Here is a 24382-nt window from a genome sequence, read left to right as displayed (position 1 = left end):
CGCTTGCAAAGGAGCGGTCCCGGGATCGTGGCGAGGAGCGCGAAAGGTGGCGGATGGTGAGTATAGCAGGTTTTTTTAATTATTTTTAACATTACATATTTTTACTATTGATGCTGCATAGGCAGCATCAATAGTAAATAGTTGGGGACACACAGGGTTAATAGCAGCGGTAACGAAGTGCGTTACACCGCGGCCGTTACCGCTGCCATTAACCCTGTGTGAGCGGTGAGTGGAGGGGATTACGGAGCGGGCGTCGGGCAGTGACTGCAGGGGAGTAGGGGAGGGACTAATCGGACTGTGCCCGTTGCTGATTGGTCGCGGCAGCCATGACAGGCAGCTGCTGAGACCAATCAGCGAATGAATAACCGTGACAGAAGGACAGACAGACAGACGGAAGTGACCCTTAGACAATTATGTATATAGATAGATATATTTTTAGAGAAAAAAAAATAGAGAAAAAAAATATAGATATATTTTTAAAAACTTTTTTTTTACTTTTGGCATACTTCAATAGTCTTCATTTGAGGTTAGAAGCTGCCATAGCCCAATCAGCTCTGCTACATAGAGGCGATGAACAGATTGCCTCTATGTAATAGAATTACTCACTTGCTATGAGCGCCGACCACTGGGTGGCATTGACAGCAAGCCGGCACAGATAACCATAGACGTCTCCAGGAAACCTCCGGTTGTCATGCCAACTCACCGGTGACCCGCAATCACATGACGGATGTCACCGGTGGGCGGATTTCCGGCACATGTTAAATGCCACTGTCAGCGATTGGCAGCGGGACTTAACGGGTTAATAGCTGTGGGTGGATCGCATGCAAAACAGCTGACGTGTCAGGAAAGATGTGTGCTCACCGCCGGAGCCCACATTAAAAAGGGAGTCCGACATTGGTGTAGTATTACACCTGATGTCGGAAAGGGATTAAACAGTAGTCAAGGCCCGACTTTCCTCGCCGTTATCCATGCACGTTGTAAACAGTATGCAAAGAAATTAGAAAAATCTAATAAAACATCGGGTACTTTTATTGTAGATTTTGCCCCGCTTATAGCTCGGGTTGAAAAGCTGCTAACACAACACTGACCCGTGTATCAATGTTTTCTGTCCATGTCTTTCCAGCTTGATAAGTTCGCATAGAATGACCATAGATCTTCACCGAGCGAAACATGAAGACAAATTCGCAACAGTGGGGTTGATTCGCCAAAGTGCTACAAGGCTAAATCCCACCACAAAGTATTATCTCCTTTAACTCCAACCATTTTTCACCTTCATGACCAAGCCACATTTTACAAATCTGACCAGTGTCACTTCTGAGATTCTGAGATTTTTTTTTCTAGTTACATATAGTACTTCATGATCGTGGTAAAATTTGTTTTATAAGACTAAAATATTGCGACTTTCAAACTTTACATTTTTAGGCCCTTATACCAAAGAATTATGTCACACAAGATAGTTAATAAATAACATTTCCCACATGCCTATACATCAGCACAATTTTTGAAACCTTTTTTTTTTGTTACGAAAGTAGAAAGTTGACCAGCGATTTCCAATTTTTCCAACTAAATTTACAAAACCATTTTTTTATGGACCGCATCTCATTTGGAGTGACTTTGAGGGGCCTATATGACAGAAAATACCCAAAATTAACATGTTTTTTAAAAAAAAAACGCACCCCTCAAGGTGCTCAGAACCCTATTCAAGAAGTTTATTAACCCTTCAGGTGCTTCACAGGATTTTTTTCAATGTGGAAGTAAAAAAATGAACATTTAACTGGTTTCACAAAATTTTTTAGTTTAGACTCAATTTTTTTTTATTTTCACAAGGGTTTCAGGAGAAAATGGACCTCAAAATTTGTTGTGCAGTTTCTCCTGAGCGCGCCGATTCCCCTTATGTGCGGTAAACTACTCTTTGGGCGCACACACTGAGAGAGCCCCTAAGTGCTAGAAAAGTACAATCCCCTCTTCAAGTGACCCCAGTTTGGAAATTGTACCCCTTTTGGTATTTATCTACAGGTGTTTTTGACTCCACTGGTGTTTTCGAGAAACAAGCAAGTGGATGTTGCTGAGTGAAAATTGCAAACTACTGTTGTATTTATTTATTATGCTTTGCTTATATAACACTATCATATTCCATAGCGCTTTACATACATTATCATCGCTGTCTCACAATGGGGCTCACAATCTAGATTCCCTATCAGTATGTCTTTGGAGTGTAGGAATAAATCGGAGCACCCAGAGGAAACCCACGCAAACACAAGGAGAACATACAAACTCCTTGCAGATGTTGGTCTTGGTGTAATTTGAACCCAGGACCCCAGCACTGCAAAGCTAAAGTGCTAACCACTGATCCACAATACTGCCATGTAGTGCCCAGTACCTTGTAGTGCCCAGCTCATGCTTCTGGAAACACTTAACTGTAAATTAGGTGGGCTCTCATCGCTACAGAAATGCCAATCCTGTGGATTCTAAATGTGGTATAGGCACACTGTGGGGCTCAGAAGGGAGGGGGCATTTACATTTTGGCATGCAGAACTTGCTAAATTTCTTTTGGAGGGCAAGATGCCAAAGCAATTTTACAGAGCCTTTGTGTTACCAGTCACGTGGAAGTCCCCTATATTTCCATTAACAGATGATGGACCTGACTGGGGACTTGATTTTTTGGTGGATTGAGTAGATGCTTTGATTGGGAACATTTTACATAACATTTTGGATCATATTTATCCTGTGCTCTATGCTGAGCTTCTATATCGGGGTTTCCATCTAAATCTCCAAGTGACATGATTCAGATGAAACCCCGAAACTATAATGTGGCAGCAGAGTTACTCTGGACTCTGTCTGGCCTCTGTTCAGCCGTGTCCTTTATTTCAGAGGTGCACAAAACTGTGACCGACACCACTTTTTTTGCACGCCTAAAAAGACGGACAATGCCGGATCACAGGTCAGTGCCTTATTTTGCCTCATTATAGGGTATCTTATAGGGAATCTTCCGCCGGGGGTTCCGTCTGAATAATGTATTTTCAGAGATTTATACAGTAACCCCGGTTTAAGTGCTCAGCGTAGCGCGCAGGATAAATGTGAGCCGTACCTTACTGTGATCTTTGAGAGGCTGAATGAACAAATAACAGTGGGTGAAAATTGGTTTTATTTATTTTTTACGCTGTTCCTCGTGCAGTATAAGTGATTAGACTTTTTGATTTTGTTTTATTCCACTTTTTGTTCGGTATGATGGTAAAGCATCATTTTTTATCTTGTATTTTTTTCTTACGGTGTTCACTGTGTGCATCAATACTACATTTCTAGTTGTTTTTTTAATATTTTGGCGATTTTACCCAAAAACTTTTATAGAAAAAAAAAATATATTTTTGCACTACTTTATTCTAAGGGTGTGTTTCCACGGTCAGGAAACACTGCGTGTTAGACGCTGCTTAGAGCCTCAGCGTCAAACACGCAGCGTCCAGATGTTACAGCATAGTGGAGGGGATTTCATGAAATCCCGTCTCCACTATGCGTTAAAACACGCATGCGGCAGACCCGCGTAAGCAGACATGCAGCGCGTCTTGTCAGAACCCAGCATGTCTGTTTACAATGCGGCGACGCTCCATCGCCGCACCGTAAATTTCCCATAGATAATCGTTAGATGCGGTAAAACCGCATTTAATGATTAGTCACATGCGTAGTAACTGCGTAAAGGCAGCTTACTACGCATGTCTCCTAATTTACATGCGATCTTACCTGTCCCGCCGCCGGAAGTCCCGCGTCCACTGGAGTTCTCGCGGTAAGCTAAGTTCTCGCGATAACCCCCAGTCATGTGCATGGCAGTTCTCGTTGTAAACCAAGTTATCTCCGGTCACACTAGGCTGGTTCTCACAGTCAGCAGACCGTGAGTGCTAGAATATAGGTGATCGCAGGAGAGTTATCTCCGGTGGTCATCTACAAGCTCTGCTATGTCTGGATGTCAGGCATCCACATGTAGCAGAGCTGGACTCATCATGGGACACTTGTTATTAAGGCCTACGTCGGACTCAGGGAGTATACAGTACTGATGGTTTATTATTTTTCTTTTTTTTTTAATGGAGTTGAGGGCATCCCATGGATTGAGTTTACAATAAAAATATGGTCGAAACTGTGTGGTGTTTTATTTCATTAAACTACTTTATTCTGCATGTGTGTGTGTTTTATTAACCATTTAACATCTATATGATTAGTACTGGAAGGTATGTTATTGACACCTCTACATTACTAAGCCGGCTTAGTAATTAACATTGACATTAACCCCTTATTACCCCATATCCCACCGCTACAGGGGAGTGGGAAGAGAGAGGCTAAGCGCCGGAATTGGCGCATCTTACAGATGCACCATTTCTAGGGCAGCTGGGGGCTGGTATTTGTAGCCAGGGGGGCCAATATCCATGGCCCCTCTCTAGGCTATTAATATCAGCCCGCAGCTGTCTGCTTAGCCTTTCTGGCTATAAGTTATAGGGGGACCCCACATCATTTTATTTTTTTTTTTTTGGGGGGGGGGGTCCCCCTATTTTTATAGCCAGTAAACGCTAAATATACAGCTGCAGGCTGATATTCATAGCCTGGGAAGCTCCATGGGTATTAGCCTCTTCTCAGGCTACAAACATCGGTCCCCCCAGTCGCTGGCTTTCCCTCTCTGGCGCTGAAAATTGCGCGGGAGCCCCATTTTTTCAATTTTTTTCTAAATTAAACATATTGCTTTTAAGGCCTGGGTCACACTTGTGAGAAACTCACATGAGTCTCTCGCCTCAATACCCGTCACTGTTGCAGGCACTCGGGACCGGAGCGTTCAGCTACATATAAATTCATGCAGCCGCACACTCCGGTCCCGCGTGCCGATGGCAGTGCTGGGTATTGAGGCGAGACTCGTCTGAGTATCTCTCATGTGTGATCCCGGCCTAACTCTTTATGTACCATTTTATTATATTTATTACTAAACATTGGGCTTGGTATTATCTATGTATTATCTATCATATCTATCTATTATCTATATCAATATATCTATCTACTTATCGATAGATATTTATAGATAGATAATAGATAGATATATATGATTCATCTATCTATTATCTATCTATCTTATCTATCATCTATCTATCTCTGTGTGCAAACATTATTCTTCAATGGAGTATGTAAATGAAGAGGTTGGACAAGAAATGACATCACAATTCTTTTTTTTCTTGTAAATCTTTATTTAGCTTACAAAAACACACACAAATCCGCATGAAAAACGCATGTAAAAACTCAGGTGACCTGCCAGTGACCTCAGGTGCAGATTGGATACATTTGGGAAAGCCAGGATTGTAAGCCTACGATCACCTGGCTCCATGGAGACGTTTTGGAAAGCCGGGTTGGTACCCTCCAGTCATCTGACCCCCATGGATACATGCCAGGTCTGGACCATCCGGTCACCTGACTCCATAGAGACGTTCGGAGAAGCCAGATTGGGACCATCTGGTCACCTGGCCATGGACTGTTAGCTTCCTAAGCTTGTTATTCCCTCATCTCTGTGGGTGCCCGCCCAAAGTAGGGTGCCACTAGTGTGGGTATTTGGCACTAGAAGCCCCTAAGTCGCAGCTGCTCTAATCCCAGCGAGCCAGCGGATGGGTGAGACTCTGTAATTTTGCACCATCTTGAGTATTTTACTGGGACTGTTCTGCGTGTTTTTGTGTCTTTTGAGGTTCAAAAAAGTATTGACACACTGTTGTACTATCAGCCTGTGTTGTCTGAGTAGTATTATGCCCATGGGAAAGGAGAGCGGGCTTTCAGTGGAATGAGCTCTGGTCCATGCGGTTTCGGGCCAGCAGACAATAGGACCCACTGACCCCCTGTGTCTCCACAGAACACAATACTAATACTGATCTACCACCCACGTTACATAAAGGCACACACTCAATATGAGCCCACCCAACTAACACTGCTAACTGTCTTTATATAAAAATCAAGGGGTATAGGATATGTACATAATGGGTTACTGGCTGGGGTGTAAGGCAGGGGAGCCCAGTCTGCAGGGAGTTAAGTATGTAAAGGGTTATTGCATGGGTACTTAGCCCAGTATACTTTGTTGTTCATTGTCTTGATGGTGAGGCTGAAGATCCTGGGCTGTTCCTTGTCAGTGGAAGGGAGGTAAGCTGCTTGAGAGGGTGCACAGAAGTTGAAGATGTGGCTGGGAGGAAGAAAAGAGGAGAGGACAGAGGAGTCGTGCAGGAAGGGAGTAGTCAGACAGGAACACTCTGTAAAGGAGAGGTGGAAGAGCGATTCTTGTCAGGACAGAGGGGATGCTGAGAAAGAGACTGGGCGCTGCCACCACTGGATATTTAAACCCACTGGGGCCCACTCTTGTGTATTCCCGCCCCTCTGCATGTGTGCTTGCAGGGCACATGCACCGTAATTGTGATATGAGATCACCACTCCAGCATGCGCTTACCTGCTCACACCTAGGCATGGTGGCAGGGTGCTTAGAAATGCCGCATGTCCATAGTAATGTGATCTGATGTGGGGCAACATGTGGAGGCATCATTATGTGTGGGGAACTATATATCGATATATACATTTTGCATTCATTCATACGATATATATATCACATTTTTAATGTGCTTCCCTTTAGAATCGTGAAGGGAATAATGATTAAGCAATTTTTATTTTTTAAAACTCTTTTATTTTTGCTCTTGTGTTGTAACAGCTGAAAATTATCTGAAATGTATTTACAACTCACATATAATCCCAAATCATAGGGCGTAAATATTCTGCGTAAACTCCTAGATGTATGAAGAGCTCAACCAGATTGTTGTTTTATACCAATATCATAGCTGAAGTGATGGTATATTTTATGTCATACGTGTTTTACAGCAACTCATTTTCAAATTTTCTTATCATTTAGGCTTGGAAAATGTTCCTGACGCGTCAAGGATGGATCGAGACAGGAACAAGACGGCAGAGAGGATATTACACCTCACCCAAGAGATCCTCTTCCGGCTTACTGGAGAGGTGAGAGATTCTGATGACGTCACATTACATTATTCTTATCTATGGGAATAACAGATGGACAGAACTGGAGAGGTGAGGACTCTGGAAATGTCTGTAGTGAGATTTATTAATGTGTCTCTCCATAACCAGGATTACACAGTAGTGAAGAAGACCTCTAGTGAGCGCTGTCAGGACCCTGTGTCTGAGGGATGGGGAAGACCCCTGAGCCCAATCTCTGAGCCTCCACCTCACATCCTGATACATGAGCACATCGGTGAGCAGAAGATCCTAGAACTCACCTACAAGATGATCAAGCTACTAACTGGAGAGGTGACACTGCTGGGAATTCTAGGCCATTATACGGTAACAGGATGAAGGGATCGGGGGGATGACAGTATCATTGTATGTGTCAGGTTCCTATAAGGTGTCAGGATGTTTCCATCTATTTCTTAATGGAGGAGTGGGAGTATTTTGAAGGGCACAAATATCTGTATAAGGACGTCATGATGGAGGTTCCCCAGCCCTTCACATCTCCAGGTAATAGACAGGACTAATAATAACACAGCCTATAATTATCTGTTTGTAAAGAATGAATTCAGTCCCTGTGTTTCCTGCAGTTCCATCCAGTAAGAGGACAACACCAGAGAGATGTCCCCGTCCTCTTCTTCCACAGGACTGTAAACAAGAAGATCCCAATGTTCCTCAGGATCATCAGGTAGATGGAGAGAAGGTGTCATGAGATCTCCCCTATGATGTGTAGACGGCTGTGAAGGTCTTGTGCTCAGTCTTGTTTTATCCACCAGTATTATATGTTTTATACTTGTGTAATGAGAACGGTGGAGATGACAGGATTAGAGCTGATCATAGATGTGACTTCTCCATCTGTTTGTGACTTTTACATTATTTGTTTCAGGGTGAAGATCTGACAAATATTAATACTACAGAGACTTATGTGAGGTGTGATGAGCGGTGTAAAAAGGAGATTCCTACAGATATCAGACCAGGTGAGTAGTAACCATTAAATGCAAAGAAGTCGCAAATTCTTCTCATTCGCTTTGTGGTCAGTTGGTTATTTTTTTATTGTATATTTTCTCTCCTTCAGCAAAAATACACATTAAATATCATTTGAATATGTGATTTTGTTATAGGTGGTAACACACGTAAAATCCACTTTCAATATGGACACAGCTTTTTTATATGTGGAAAAAGTTAATTTTTTCACCATCTGCCAAGGTCTTTGTACAATAGTGAATAATGCAACACACATAGAGATGTTCTGATTTATCCCCTAGTAGGGATTGCACTGAGTATTTTGGTTCAATTGGGAACTGAGGTGCTAACATCAACTTGGAACAGTCTAGATAACTTGAATCCAGTACCTCACACCTGCTGTCTGGTGTTCGATTTGCTGCCTTATGTTTGGTTGGTGTTCAACCTGAAGCCTCTGCCTTATGCCATGGCTTGGTGGAGCATTTTTTGCTTCATTGCTTGAATTGGTTTAGCCTTTAGCATTGTGACTTGGCTTGATTTAGTTTTTTTTACCTCATGGTTTGGTTTAGTCTTTGATGCTTTGGCTTTGCTTAGTTTAGCCTATTTTGGGGGCCTTAGGTCAACTTCTGGCTTCTTAGCTTGAATTAGCTTTTACTCTAATGGCATGATTTAGCCTTTGGCCATTTGGCTAAATTTGGAATAACCTGCTGCCTAGTGGCTTAGTGTAAACTACTGTTTCTTTATACGGTTGTGGACTGCTGCCTCATTATATGACCACCCAATGTCGTATGACCTGGTTGTGGCCTGTTTCGTTGTGTCTCATGTGGTGAAACACTACATGAGTTGGTTGGGGGACACTCGCTTGGCACGGGATTTAAGCACTCAGGCACGGTTTCTCCACGTAATCAGTCTTATTCGGTTTATTAGACATCATAAACCGCATCAGAAACAGTTCATTATACACTGTGTACAGAATTATTAGGCAAGTTGTATTTTAGAAGATTATTTTTATTATTGATGAACAACTATGTTCTCAATCAGCCCAAAAGACTCATAAATATCAAAGCTTAATACTTTTGGAAGTTGGAGTGTTTTTTTTTAGATTTGGCTATCTTAGGAGGATATCTGTTTGTGCAGGTAACTATTACTGTGCAGAATTATTAGGCAACTTAATAAAAACCAAATATATTCCCATCTCACTTGTTTATTTTCACCAGGTAAACCAATATTACTGCACAAAATTTAGAAATAAACATTTCTGACATGCAAAAACAAAACCTAAAAAAATTAGTGACCAATATAGCCACCTTTCTTTAGGATGACACTCAACATCCTTCCATCCATAGAGTTTGTCAGTTGCTTGACCTGTTTACGATCAACATTGCGTGCAGCAACCACCACAGCCTCCCAGACACTGTTCCAAGAGGTGTACTGTTTTCCCTCCCTATAGATCTCACATTTTATGAGGGACCACAGGTTCTCTATGAGGTTCAGATCAGGTGAACAAGGGGGCCATGTCATTATTTTTTCTTCTTTGAGACCTTTACTGGCCAGCCACGCTGTGGAGTAGTTGGAAGGCATGTGATGGAGTATTGTCCTGCATGAAAATCATGTTTTTCTTGAACGATACCGACATCTTCCTGTACCACTGCTTGAAGAAGTTGTCTTCCAGAAACTGACAGTAGGTCTGGGAGTTGAGCTTCACTCCATCCTCAACCCGAAAAGGTCCCACAAGTTCATCTTTGATGATACCAGTACCCCACCACCACATTGCTGACGTCTGAGTCGGAGTGGAACTCTCTGCCCTTTACTGATCCAGCCTCTGGCCCATCCATCTGGCCCATCAAGAGTCACTCTCATTTCATCAGTCCATAAAACCTTTGAAAAGTCGGTCTTAAGATATTTCTTGGCCCAGTCTTGACGTTTTATTTTATGTTTCTTGTTCAAAGGTGGCCGTTTTTCAGCCTTCTTTAACTCCTTCCCGACCTTTGACGCCACGTAGGCGTCATGAAAGTCGGTGCCAATGCGACCCATGACGCCTATGTGGCGTCATGGAAAGATCGCGTCCCTGCAGATCGGGTGAAAGGGTTAACTCCCATTTCACCCAATCTGCATGGACAGGGGGAGTGGTAGTACAGCCCAGGGGGGGTGGCTTCACCCCCCCATGGCTACGATCGCTCTGATTGGCTGTTGAAAGTGAAACTGCCAATCAGAGTGATTTGTAATATTTCACCTAAAAAACTGGTGAAATATTACAATCCAGCCATGGCCGATGCTGCAATATCATCGGCCATGGCTGGAAACACTGATGTGCCCCCACCCCACCGATCGCCCCCCCAGCCCTCCGATCTGTGGTCCGCTCCCCTCCGTCCTGTGCTCCGCTCCCCCGTCCTCCTGTTCGCTCCCCCTGTGCTCCAATCCCACCCCCCATGCTCCAATCCCACCCCGTGATCCAATCCAACCCCCCTGCACTCCAATCCACCCCCCCGCACTCCGATCCACCCCCCCGCGCTCCAATCCACCCCCCCACGCTCCGATCCACCCCCCCCCCCCCCGTGCTCCCCCCCCACGCCATCATACTTACCGAGCCTCCCGGGGTCCGTCCGTCTTCTTTCCTGGGCGCCGCCATCGCAGATTCGTTCCATAGTCAATTTTGATCACTGTGATAAAACCAATCACAGTGGTCAAAATAAAAAAACACTAAATGACCCCCCTTCCTTTGTCACCCCCATAGGTAGGGAAAATAATAAAATAAATAATTTTTTTTTTTCACTAAGGTTGGAGTTAGAACTAGGGTTAGGGTTAGGGTACGGTATGTGCACACGTATTCTGGTCCTCTGCAGATTTTTCCGCAGCGGATTTGATAAATCTGCAGTGCTAAACCGCTGTGGATTTATCGCGGTTTTTCTGCGCATTTCACTGCGGTTTTACAACTGCGATTTTCTATTGGAGCAGTTGTAAAACCGCTGCGGAATCCGCAGAAAGAAGTGACATGCTGCGGAATGTAAACCGCTGCGTTTCCGTGCAGTTTTTCTGCAGCATGTGTACAGCGATTTTTGTTTCCCATAGGTTTACATTAAACTCATGGGAAACTGCTGCGGATCTGCAGCGTTTTCCGCAGCGTGTGCACATACCTTTAGAATTAGGCTATGTGCACACGGTGCGGATTTGGCTGCGGATCCGCAGCAGTGTTCCATCAGGTTTACAGTACCATGTAAACATATGGAAAACCAAATCCGCTGTGCCCATGCCAATTCTTTGTGCGGATTCCGCAGCGTTTTTCACCTGTACCTCAATAGGAATCCGCAGGTGAAATCCGCACAAAAAACACTGGAAATCCGCAGTAAATCCGCAGGTAAAACGCAGTGCCTTTTACCCAAGGATTTTTCAAAAATGGTGCTGAAAAATCTCACACGAATCCGCAACGAGGGCACATAGCCTTAGGATTGGGTTGGAATTAGGGTTGTGGTTAGGGTTAGGGGTGTGTTGGGGTTAGGGGTGTGTTGAGGTTAGGGTTGTGGTTAGGGGTGTGTTGGGGTTAGGGTTGTGATTAGGGTTATGGCTACAGTTGGGATAATGGTTAGGGGTGTGTTGGGGTTAGTGTTGGAGGTAGAATTCAGGGGTTTCCACTGTTTAGGCACATCAGGGGGTCTCCAAATGCAACATGTCGCCACCATTGATTCCAGCCAATCTTGTATTCAAAAAGTCAAATGGTGCTCCCTCACTTCCGAGCCCCGACGTGCACCCAAACAGTGGTTTAACCCCACATATGGGGTACCAGCATACTCAGGACAAACTGCGCAACAATTACTGGGGTCCAATTTCTCCTGCTACCCTTGAGAAAATAAAAAATTGCTTGCTAAAACATCATTTTTGAGGAAAGAAAAATGATTTTTTATTTTCACGGCTCTGCGTTGTAAACGTCTGTGAAGCACTTGGGGGTTCAAAGTGCTCACCACATATCTAGATAAGTTCCTTGGGGGGTCTAGTTTACAAAATGGGGTCACTTGTGGGGAGTTTCTACTGTTTAGGCACACGAGGGGCTCTGCAAACGCAACGTGACGTCCGCACTCCATTCCATCAAAGTCTGCATTTCAAAACGTCACTACTTCACTTCCGAGCCCCGGCATGTGCCCAAACAGTGGTTTACCCCCACATATGGGGTATCAGCGTACTCAGGAGAAACTGGACAACAACTTTTGGGGTCAAATTTCTCCTGTTAAACTTCTGTGAAGCACTTGAGGGTTCAAAGTGCTCACCACACATCTAGATTACTTCTTTTGGGGGTCTAGTTTCCAAAATGGGGTCATTTGTGGGGGTCTCCAATGTTTAGGCACACAGGGGCTCTCCAAACGCGACATGATGTCCGCTAATGATTGGAGCTAATTTTCCATTTAAAAAGCCAAATGGCGTGCCTTCCCTTCCAAGCCCTGCCGTGCGCCCAAACAGTGGTTTACCTGTTGTGAATTCAGCTTTTGGGCTCCCTCCGGTGGTTGTAGAGGGTAATGCAGTTGCGCCTGGATTGCAGGCGTGGACATGTGTATCTACTAATTGCAGGACTGACTGGGGTATATAGGTTTGCAGGATCCTTTAGTCAGTGCCAGTTGTCCATTGTTCTTGAAGGATTCACTTCCCTGCTGGTCTCTCCAGTTTGCTGTGTTTTTCTACAAAGATAAGTCCTGGCTTTGTTTTTGCTGTCCACCTGCAGTGGACCTTATAGTTCTGTGCATTTTCATGTTTTTGTCTTGTCCAGCTTGGTCTGTGAAGGATTTTTTGCAGCCTATCTATTTCTCTGGAGATGCAGATATACCCCCCATGTCTTTAGTCAGATGTGGTGATCCGTATTTTCTGCGGTGGATATTTTCTAGTGTTTTTATACTGACCGCATAGTACTCTGTTCTATTCTTTCTTTTTAGCTAGTATGGCCTTCTATGCTAAAATCTGATTTCATATCTACGTATGTTATTTCCCTCTCCTCTCACAGTCAATATTTGTGGGGGGGCTATCTATCCTTTGGGGATTTTCTCTGAGGCAAGATAGGTTTCCTGTTTCTGTCTTTAGGGGTAGTTAGATCTTAGGCTGTGCCAAGGGGTCTAGGGAGTGTTAGGTACCCCCCACGGCTACTTTTAGTTGCGCTGCTAGGTTCAGGGTTTGCGGTCAGTACAGGGACCACCTTCTCCAGAGTACGTCTCATGCTGCTCCAAGGCCACCAAATCATAACAGTACAACTGGCCAACAATGAGTTAATTGCATCTCAGAAGAAGGGTGGAAAGATTTTGAGCCATTTTTTTTTCCTTAGCCTGTTTGGTCTGTTCCTCCCTCTTTACCTCTGGGTGGCTACGGAGTCTAGTATTAACATGAATGTTCAGGAGTTAGTTTCTCGGGTGGATCAGCTTGCTGCTAGGGTACAGGGGATTTCAGATTTCATTGTTCAGACTCCTGCCTTAGAACCTAAGATTCCCACTCCTGATTTATTCTTTGGTGACAGATCCAAATTTTTGAGTTTCAAAAATAACGGTAAACTGTTTTTTTGCATTAAGACCCCGGTCTTCTGGTGATCCTATTCAGCAGGTTAAAATCATCATATCTCTGCTGCGTGGTGACCCACAGGATTGGGCATTTTCCCTGGAATCTGGCAATCCTGCTTTGCTTAATGTTGATTCGTTCTTTCAGGCATTGGGGTTGTTGTATGATGAGCCTAATTCTGTGGATCAGGCTGAGAAAATCTTGTTAGCCCTGTGTCAAGGTGAAGAAGCGGCAGAATTGTATTGCCAGAAATTTAGAAAATGGTCTGTACTGACTAAATGGAATGAGGATGCCTTGGCGGCAATTTTCAGAAAGGGTCTTTCTGAATCCGTTAAAGATGTTATGGTGGGGTTCCCCACGCCTGCTGGTCTGAGTGATTCAATGTTTCTGGCCATTCAGATTGATCGGCGCTTGCGCGAGCGCAGAATTGTGCACACTGTGGCGTTGTCCTCTGAGCGGAGCCCTGAGCCTATGCAGTGTGATAGGATTTTGTCTAGAGCTGAACGTCAAACATTCAGGCGTCAGAATAGGTTGTGTTTTTACTGCGGCGATTCTGCTCATGTTATTTCTGATTGCCCTAAGCGCACTAAGAGAATCGCTAGTTCTGTTGCCATCAGTACTATACAACCTAAATTTCTGTTATCTGTGACCTTGATCTGCTCATTAACATCATTTTCTGTCATGGCATTTGTGAATTCAGGCACCGCTCTGAACTTAATGGACTTAGAATTTGCCAGACGTTGTGGTTTTCCCTTGCAGCCTTTGCAGAACCCTATTCCTTTGAGGGGCATTGATGCTACACCGTCGGCTAAAAATAAACCAGTTTTGGACACAGCTGACCATGCGCATGGCGCCAGCCCATCAGGAAGATTGTCGTTTTCTGGTGTTGCATAATTTGCATGATGATATTGTGCTGGGTTTTACATGGTTGCAGCTACATAATCCGGTGTTAGATTGGAAATCCATGTCTGTGACTAGTTGGGGTTGTCAGGGGGTTCATAATCAGGTTCCTTTGATGTCAATCTCCTCTTCCCCCTCTTCTGAAGTTGCTGAGTTTTTGTCTGACTTCCAGGATGTATTCGATGAGCCCAAATCCAGTTCCCTTCCACCGCTTAGGGATTGTGATTGTGCTATTGATTTGATTCCAGGTTGTAAGTTCCCTTAGGGCCGACTTTTCAACCTGTCTGTGCCTGAACATACCGCCATGCTGAGCTATATCAAGGAATGTTTGGAGATAGGGCATATTCGGCCATCCTCTTCACCGTTGGGAGCGGGGTTCTTTTTTTGTTGCCAAGAAGGATGGCTCCTTGAGACCCTGTATTGATTATCGCCTCTTGAATAAGATCACGGTCAAATTTCAATACCCCTTGCCTTTGCTTACTGATTTGTTTGCTAGGATTAAGGGGGCTAGCTGGTTTACTAAGATTGACCTTCGAGGGGCATATAATCTTATTCGTATCAAGCAGGGTGACAAATGGAAAACTGCATTTAATACACCCGAAGGCCATTTTGAATACCTTGTAATGCCATTCGGACTCTCTAATGCCCCATCTGTGTTCCAATCCTTCATGCATGATATCTTTCGGAGTTATCTTGATAAATTCATGGTTGTATATTTGGATGATATTTTGATTTTTTCCAATGATTGGGAGTCTCATGTGAAACAGGTCAGGATGGTATTTCAGATCCTCCGTAATAATGCTTTATTTGTGAAGGGGTCAAAGTGCCTCTTTGGAGTGCAGAAGGTTTCTTTTTTGGGTTTCATTTTTTCTCCCTCATCTATAGAAATGGATCCGGTTAAGGTTCAGGCCATTCATGATTGGATTCAGCCCACATCTGTGAAGAGCCTTCAGAAATTCTTGGGCTTTGCTAATTTTTATCGTCGTTTCATTGCCAACTTCTCCAGTGTGGTTAAACCTCTGACCGATTTGACCAAGAAAGGCGCTGATGTGACGAATTGGTCCTCCGCGGCTGTTTCTGCCTTTCAGGAGCTTAAACGCCGATTTACTTCTGCCCCTGTGTTGCGTCAGCCAGATGTTTCTCTTCCATTTCAGGTTGAGGTTGACGCGTCTGAGATTGGGGCAGGGGCCGTTTTGTCTCAGAGGAATTCTGATGGTTCCTTGATGAAACCGTGTGCCTTCTTTTCTCGGAAGTTTTCGCCTGCGGAACGCAATTATGATGTTGGCAATCGGGAGTTGTTGGCTATGAAGTGGGCATTTGAGGAGTGGCGACATTGGTTTGAGGGGGCCAAGCACCGTATTGTGGTCCTGACCGATCATAAGAATCTGATTTACCTCGAGTCTGCCAAACGGCTGAATCCTAGACAGGCTCGATGGTCCCTGTTTTTCTCCCGTTTTGATTTTGTGGTCTCGTACATTCCTGGTACTAAGAATGTTAAGGCGGATGCCCTCTCTAGGAGTTTTTTTCCTGATTCCCCTGGGGTTCTTGAGCCGGTCGGCATTTTGAAGGAAGGGGTGATTCTTTCTGCCATCTCCCCTGATTTGCGACGGGTTCTTCAGGAATTTCAGGCTGATAAGCCTGACCGTTGTCCTGTGGGGAAACTGTTTGTTCCTGATAGATGGACTACTAAAGTGATTTCTGAGGTTCACTGTTCTGTGTTGGCTGGCCATCCTGGGATTTTTGGTACCAGAGATTTGGTTAGTAGGTCTTTTTGGTGGCCTTCTTTGTCGCGGGATGTGCGTTCTTTTGTGCAGTCCTGTGGGATTTGTGCGCGTGCTAAGCTTTGCTGTTCCCGCGCTAGTGGGTTGCTTTTGCCATTACCGGTCCCCGAGAGGCCCTGGACACATATTTCTATGGATTTTATTTCCGATCTTCCTGTTTCCCAAAGAATGTCGGTTATCTGGGTTGTCTGTGACCGATTTTCTAAGATGGTTCATTTGGTGACTTTGCCTAAATTGCCTTCTTCTTCTGATTTGGTTCCGTTGTTTTTTCAGCATGTGGTGCGTTTGCATGGTATTCCGGAGAATATTGTGTCCGACAGAGGTTCCCAATTTGTTTCTAGGTTTTGGCGGGCCTTTTGTGCCAAGCTGGGCATTGATTTGTCTTTTTCTTCTGCATTTCATCCTCAGACAAATGGCCAGACTGAGCGAACTAATCAGACCTTGGAGACCTATTTGAGATGCTTTGTGTCTGCTGATCAGGATGATTGGGTGGCTTTTTTGCCATTGGCCGAGTTTGCCCTTAATAATCGGGCTAGTTCGGCTACTTTGGTTTCGCATTTTTTTTGTAATTTTGGTTTTCATTCTCGTTTTTCTTCTGGGCAGGTTGAGCCTTCTGACCTTCCTCGTGTGGATTCTGTGGTCGACAGGTTGCAGCAGATGTATGAGGTATCGGCGTACTCGGAAGAAATTGCCCAACAAATTTTAGGATCTATTTTATCCTATTGCCCATGTGAAAATGAAAAAATTGAGGCGAAAAGAAATTTTTGTGCGAAAAAAAAGTACTTTTTCATTTTTAAGGATCAATTTGTGAAGCACCTGAGGGTTTAAAGTGCTCACTAGGCATCTAGATAAGTTCCTTGGGGGGTCCAGTTTCCAAAATGAGGTCACTTGTGGGGGAGCTCCAATGTTTAGGCACACATCGTCTCTCCAAACGCGACATGGTGTCCGCTAACGATGGAGATAATTTTTCATTCAAAAAGTCAAATGGCGCTCCTTCCCTTCCGAGCCTTACCATGTGCCCAAACAGTGGTTTACCCCCACATGTGAGGTATCGGTGTACTCAGGAGAAATTGCCCAACGAATTTTAGGATCCATTTTATCCTGTTGCCCATGTAAAAATGAAAAAATTGAGGCTAAAAGAATTTTTTTGTGAAAAAAAAGTACTTTTTCATTTTTACGGATCAATTTGTGAAGCACCTGGGGGTTTAAAGTGCTCACTATGCATCTAGATAAGTTCCTTGGGGCGTCTAGTTTCCAAAATGGGGTCACTTGTGGGGGAGCTCCAATTTTTAGGCACACGGGGCTCTCCAAACGTGACATGGTGTCCACTAAAGACTGCAGCCAATTTTTCATTCAAAAAGTCAAATGGCGCTCCTTCCCTTCCAAGCCCTGCCGTGCGCCCAAACAGTGGTTTACCCCCACATATGAGGTATCATCGTACTCAGGACAAATTGGACAACAACTTTCGTCGTTCATTTTCTCCTTTTACCATTGGGAAAATAAAAAAATTGTTGCTAAAAGATCATTTTTGTGACTAAAAAGTTAAATTTTTTTTTCCTTCCATGTTGCTTCTGCTGCTGTGAAGCACCTGAAGGGTTAATAGACTTCTTGAATGTGGTTTTGTGCACCTTGAGGGGTGCAGTTTTTAGAATGGTGTCACTTTTGGGTATTTTCAGCCATATAGACCCCTCAAACTGACTTCAAATGTGAGGTGGTCCCTAAAAAAAATGGTTTTGTAAATTTCGTTGTAAAAATGAGAAATCGCTGGTCAAATTTTAACCCTTATAACTTCCTAGCAAAAAAAATGTTGTTTCCAAAATTGTGCTGATGTAAAGTAGACGTGTGGGAAATGTTATTTATTAACTATTTTGTGTCACATAACTCTCTGGTTTAACAGAATAAAAATTCAAAATGTGAAAATTGCGAAATTTTCAAAATTTTCGCCAAATTTCTGTTTTTATCACAAATAAACACAGAATTTATTGACCTAAATTTACCACTAACATGAAGCCCAATATGTCACGAAAAAACTATCTCAGAACCGCTAGGATCCATTGAAGCGTTCCTGAGTTATTACCTCATAAAGGGACACTGGTCAGAATTGCAAAAAACGGCCAGGTCATTAAGGTCAAAATAGGCTGGGTCATGAAGGGGTTAACTTGGCCATGTCCCTGAGTATCGCACACCTTGTGTTTTTTGTTACTCCAGTAACGTTGCAGCTCTGAAATATGGCAAAACTGGTGACAAATGGCATCTTGGCAGCTTCAAGCTTGATTTTCCTCAATTCATGGGCAGTTATTTTGCTCCTTTTTTGCCCAACACGCTTCTTGCGACCCTGTTGGCTATTTGCCATGAAACGCTTGATTGTTCGGTGATCACGCTTCAAAAGTTTGGCAATATCAAGACTGCTGCATCCCTCTGCAAGACATCTCACAATTTTGGACTTTTTAGAGCCCGTCAAATCTTTCTTCTGACCCATTTTGCCAAAGGAAAGGAAGTTGCCTAATAATTAAGCTCACCATATATAGGGTTTTGATGTCATTAGACAACACCCCTCCTCATTACAGAGATGCACATCACCTGATTTACTTAATTGGCAGTTGGCTCTGAAGCCTGAACAGCTTGGAGTAGGACAACATGTATAAAAAGTATCATGTGATCAAAATACAACTTGCCTAATAATTCTGCACATGGTGTACACATCAACGGAACACATTAACCATCGACAGTCTGTTCCAATGGCAGATCCGTGTCTGCCCGAAACCCCTTGTTATCTGGAGTTACCTTACTGGAGCTCCGGCTCCACAAACTGACTCCTGCCAGTGCTGGTTCACAGGGGAAAGCTGCCTCACTGGGATCACCGTCCTTGTGACCAGGGCACCTCGGATAGTCCAGACCCACAGTAGGAACTGTAGCTTCCCCAGCACAGAAGCCGTCTCAGGCTCTGTAGATGCAGCCTCTCCATGCACTTCCAGGAAGTCCAATCACAGGCACTTCCAACACACAGGCCATCAGTCCATGGTCTCACCAGGTGCTTCCAGGACTCCAGTCCATCCCAGGACAATCCAACACCCTGAGCATTCAGGTCCACAGTGCTTCCAGGACGTCTCCACTCCCAGGAGACTCCAACACAAACCACCAGGTCCACGATCTCTCAGGTGCTTTCAGGAAGACTCCACTCACAGGATCTTCCAACACCGACCGTCCAGGACCTTGCACATGGACCAAACAGATCCATACACTGTGACCAGACCTCAGTCACATTATATGGTTGTAACCACTCCCCTAGATGGGAGTGTGTGTGGTTAGCCAGTCCCGCCCAGCTCACCAGCTAACCCTATAAGCCTGCCCTTCTAAGTAAACACAACAAACTCTTGTGGAACTATAAGTCCCAGCATAAGCTTATCATTTTGGGCTTACAGCGCAGAGCACCTCTGCGACACATACCGGCCATTTACAAACCTGCCGACTTTGTCTCATCACCATGATTATGCCTCCAAGCGCATCCTGAAGCACACACACAGCGCCCCCTGGCTGTAACATGGGTTACTGCACCACAATCAATATATCATGACTATAGGACAACTGATCTTGTGCCTGATAGTCCAACCGAGCTGTAGTCACTAATTAGCAGCTTTCTCTCACTATACATTGTACAAATGTCTGGGTGCGGTTATACACAGCTCAACAACTGAGCTCTGGTGGATCAGAAGCAGAGAAAACGGACTATCATAACTGCTGCACCTAATAATAAATGCTGAAAGCACCTCATGCTAATGCACCTGTCAGATTACATAGCAAAAACCTGACGACAGATTACCTTTACAGCCATGGCTTCTTTGTACCTGATCAAACTATCCTTCACTGCGTTGTGCTAAAGTGCAGCTGTCAGTGAAGGTGTGAAACAGACACACACCATGTAATAGAATTGACCTACAGGTAACTTTATGATTTTCGATTTTCTACTGAGTAACTTACTAGAAAAGGATGGTGATCTGCAAATTGAATTTTTTTATGATCATGAGTAAAATACATAAGTTAAAAACTTCTGTTCTGTCACAGTTGCCTTCATCAGTTAATTAGTAGACACTTGACTACATGACTTATGATAACCTTTTACATAGAAACTGTTAAAAAAATCAATCTAACGTCAAAGTACGGTAATATAATTTAAACATAATAACTAGTGATGAGCGAATATACGCGTTACTCGAGATTTCTCGAGCATGCTCGGGGGTCCTTCGAGTATTTTTTAGTGCTCAGAGATTTAGTTTTTCTTGCCGCAGTTGAATGATTTACATCTGTTAGCCAGTAGAAGTACATGGGGGGTTTCCTGGTTGCTAGGACACCTGAGCATGCTCGAGAAATCTCGAGTACCGAGTATATTCGCTCATCACTAATAATAACAATGAGTTTATTCTTTACAGATGACTATGCTTGGAGCCAAGAAGGACATCAAATATCTTCAGATTGTAAAGCAAGTGATCATGGAATCACACATGATACATATGGAGAGCACGCCATTATCCCATATGAAAACTCAACACTTCACACTAAAGAGCTATCTGCATCGCAGATTGTGAAACAAAATCAAAGAGTTCGTACAGGAATTAGACCATATTCATGTTCAGAATGTGGGAAATGCTTCAAACACAAATACATACTTGTGATACATCAGCAAATTCACACAGGGGATAAACCATATTCATGCTCAGAATGTGGGAAATGTTTTAGGCAGAAAAAAAATGTTGTTAATCATCAAAGAATTCACACAGGAGAGAAGCCTTATTTATGCTCTGAATGTGGGAAATGTTTTAGGCAGAAATCAGATCTAAATAGACATCACAGACTTCACACAGGTGAGAAACCATTTGCATGTTCACAGTGTGGTAAATCTTTTAAATTGAAGGTAGGTTTAATGACACACCAAAAAAGTCACACAGGGGAGAAGCCATTTGCATGCTCAGAATGTGATAAATGTTTTACCCAGAAATCAAGTCTTGCTATACACCAGAGAGTTCACACTGGAGAGAAGCCATACTCCTGTTCTGAATGTGGGAAGTGTTTTGGCCAGAAATCCTGTTTGATTAGGCATCAGAAAAGTCACACAGGGGAGAGGCTGTATTCTTGCTCAGAATGTGGTAAATGTTACAAGTTGAAACCAAATCTTGTTGAGCATCAAAGAGTTCACACAGGGGAGAATCCTTATTCATGTTCAGAATGTGGGAAATATTTTTCCCAGAAATCAAATTTTGTTGCACACCAGAGAACTCACACAGGGGAGAAGCCTTTTTCCTGTTCAGAATGTGGGAAATATTTTAGCCAGAAATGGAGTCTAGTTATACACCAAAGGACTCACATAGGGAAGAAGCCTTTTTCATGTTCAGAATGTGGAACACGTTTTGGAGATAAATCACAGCTTATCGCACATCAGAGACGTCACACAGGGGAGAGGCCTTTTTCCTGTTTAGAATGTGGGAAATGCTTTATCCAGCAATCAGTTCTGTTAAGACATAAGAGAATTCACACAAGAAAGAAACTATTTTGATGTTCGTGATGTGGTAAATCTTTAAAACAGCAGGAAAATTTTGATCCACATCCAAAAAGTCACACAGGGTAGAATACATTTTCGTGCTCAGAATGTAGAAAATATTTTACCAAAAAATTACATGTTACTACAGATCAGAGAGGAGCCATAAACTTGTTCTGAATGTATGAACTTTTGTTCTCAAAAATAACATCTGAATAAACATCAGACAAATTACTTCTTAGACATCATTATAACTAGTGTATACATAATAACCATATGTTAAAAGGGTTGTGCCACTTTTCTTTTTACCCAATCTCGCATTTATGCTCTTCCACCCAAATTTATGATTTTTTTACTTTTTGGGGGCTTTTGTAATGATCTAGATTGACATCAGAGAGACGGCTTTATAGTTTGTCTTTACCTGACCTCCAGTGCAGACATTCTGTGGATTTGTTGTATGACCAGCACATTGTAATTATCAAATACTAAAGCTAATAAAGTAAATAACATTTTAATGTTATACTTCATTATCTGTTTTATCAGATTAAAACAGAGGGCATTCAAAATCCTGAAGGCCGAGAATACAGAAGTAGCATTTCAGGAGTATAAATATGTAAGTAAGAAATGCAAAAAAGAAACCAAGCTGCCAAAGTTACCTACAGAGAAACAAATTGCCAGTGACATTAAAATGAATTCCCCCAAAAATTATAAATACGTCAAATGCCAAAAAGGAAAAAAAAGATGGTATAGGCCCCTTAAAAGACGATAATAACAAGATAATAGTAGAGGACAAAGAAAAGGCTGAGATATTAAACAGGCACTTTTCACCCATTTTCACCAATGAACTAACTGTTCCAGGGATCTTTCAACAAGGCAAAAATATAATTTCACCATCTGATATAGTTTAACACAAGAAGAAGTAAAGCTGCGTTGGAGCAAACTAAACATTGACAAATCCCCCAGCCCAGATGGCAGTCATCCACAGATACTGAGGGAACCTAGCTGAGTAATTTAAAGAGTGTTGTATCATATATTCTTAGACTCTCTTGTGGCTGATGTGGTACCAATACAACTACAAAGATAAGTCCTGGCTTTGTTTTTGCTGTCCACCTGCAGTGGACCTTATAGTTCTGTGCATTTTCATGTTTTTGTCTTGTCCAGCTTGGTCTGTGAAGGATTTTTTGCAGCCTATCTATTTCTCTGGAGATGCAGATATACCCCCCATGTCTTTAGTCAGATGTGGTGATCCGTATTTTCTGCGGTGGATATTTTCTAGTGTTTTTATACTGACCGCATAGTACTCTGTTCTATTCTTTCTTTTTAGCTAGTATGGCCTTCTATGCTAAAATCTGATTTCATATCTACGTATGTTATTTCCCTCTCCTCTCACAGTCAATATTTGTGGGGGGGCTATCTATCCTTTGGGGATTTTCTCTGAGGCAAGATAGGTTTCCTGTTTCTGTCTTTAGGGGTAGTTAGATCTTAGGCTGTGCCAAGGGGTCTAGGGAGTGTTAGGTACCCCCCACGGCTACTTTTAGTTGCGCTGCTAGGTTCAGGGTTTGCGGTCAGTACAGGGACCACCTTCTCCAGAGTACGTCTCATGCTGCTCCAAGGCCACCAAATCATAACAGTACAACTGGCCAACAATGAGTTAATTGCATCTCAGAAGAAGGGTGGAAAGATTTTGAGCCATTTTTTTTTCCTTAGCCTGTTTGGTCTGTTCCTCCCTCTTTACCTCTGGGTGGCTACTGAGTCTAGTATTAACATGAATGTTCAGGAGTTAGTTTCTCGGGTGGATCAGCTTGCTGCTAGGGTACAGGGGATTTCAGATTTCATTGTTCAGACTCCTGCCTTAGAACCTAAGATTCCCACTCCTGATTTATTCTTTGGTGACAGATCCAAATTTTTGAGTTTCAAAAATAACGGTAAACTGTTTTTTTGCATTAAGACCCCGGTCTTCTGGTGATCCTATTCAGCAGGTTAAAATCATCATATCTCTGCTGCGTGGTGACCCACAGGATTGGGCATTTTCCCTGGAATCTGGCAATCCTGCTTTGCTTAATGTTGATTCGTTCTTTCAGGCATTGGGGTTGTTGTATGATGAGCCTAATTCTGTGGATCAGGCTGAGAAAATCTTGTTAGCCCTGTGTCAAGGTGAAGAAGCGGCAGAATTGTATTGCCAGAAATTTAGAAAATGGTCTGTACTGACTAAATGGAATGAGGATGCCTTGGCGGCAATTTTCAGAAAGGGTCTTTCTGAATCCGTTAAAGATGTTATGGTGGGGTTCCCCACGCCTGCTGGTCTGAGTGATTCAATGTTTCTGGCCATTCAGATTGATCGGCGCTTGCGCGAGCGCAGAATTGTGCACACTGTGGCGTTGTCCTCTGAGCGGAGCCCTGAGCCTATGCAGTGTGATAGGATTTTGTCTAGAGCTGAACGTCAAACATTCAGGCGTCAGAATAGGTTGTGTTTTTACTGCGGCGATTCTGCTCATGTTATTTCTGATTGCCCTAAGCGCACTAAGAGAATCGCTAGTTCTGTTGCCATCAGTACTATACAACCTAAATTTCTGTTATCTGTGACCTTGATCTGCTCATTAACATCATTTTCTGTCATGGCATTTGTGAATTCAGGCACCGCTCTGAACTTAATGGACTTAGAATT

General features: G+C 43.3%; 1 protein-coding gene across 1 annotated transcript in view; it reads left to right on the top strand.

Moving 5' to 3' along the window:
• The window catches only part of LOC138666526 (zinc finger protein 420-like), a 108280-nt gene extending 86411 nt beyond the window's left edge, over positions 1–21869 (top strand). Inside the window, exons 15-20 of the mRNA XM_069754740.1 lie at positions 6905–7011; positions 7141–7320; positions 7404–7527; positions 7608–7705; positions 7904–7994; positions 20615–21869. Coding sequence (XP_069610841.1) covers positions 6905–7011; positions 7141–7320; positions 7404–7527; positions 7608–7705; positions 7904–7994; positions 20615–21735 — 1721 coding nt within the window. The 3' untranslated portion in view covers positions 21736–21869. The remainder of the gene's footprint in view (positions 1–6904; positions 7012–7140; positions 7321–7403; positions 7528–7607; positions 7706–7903; positions 7995–20614) is intronic.
• The last annotated feature ends 2513 nt before the right edge of the window (positions 21870–24382 follow it).

Source organism: Ranitomeya imitator, chromosome 2, assembly GCF_032444005.1.
Source record: "Ranitomeya imitator isolate aRanImi1 chromosome 2, aRanImi1.pri, whole genome shotgun sequence".
In the NCBI taxonomy this organism is placed as follows: domain Eukaryota; kingdom Metazoa; phylum Chordata; class Amphibia; order Anura; family Dendrobatidae; genus Ranitomeya; species Ranitomeya imitator.
The sequence above is the reverse complement of the archived record's forward strand: the minus strand, read 5'-3'. Positions and strand labels throughout refer to the sequence as shown.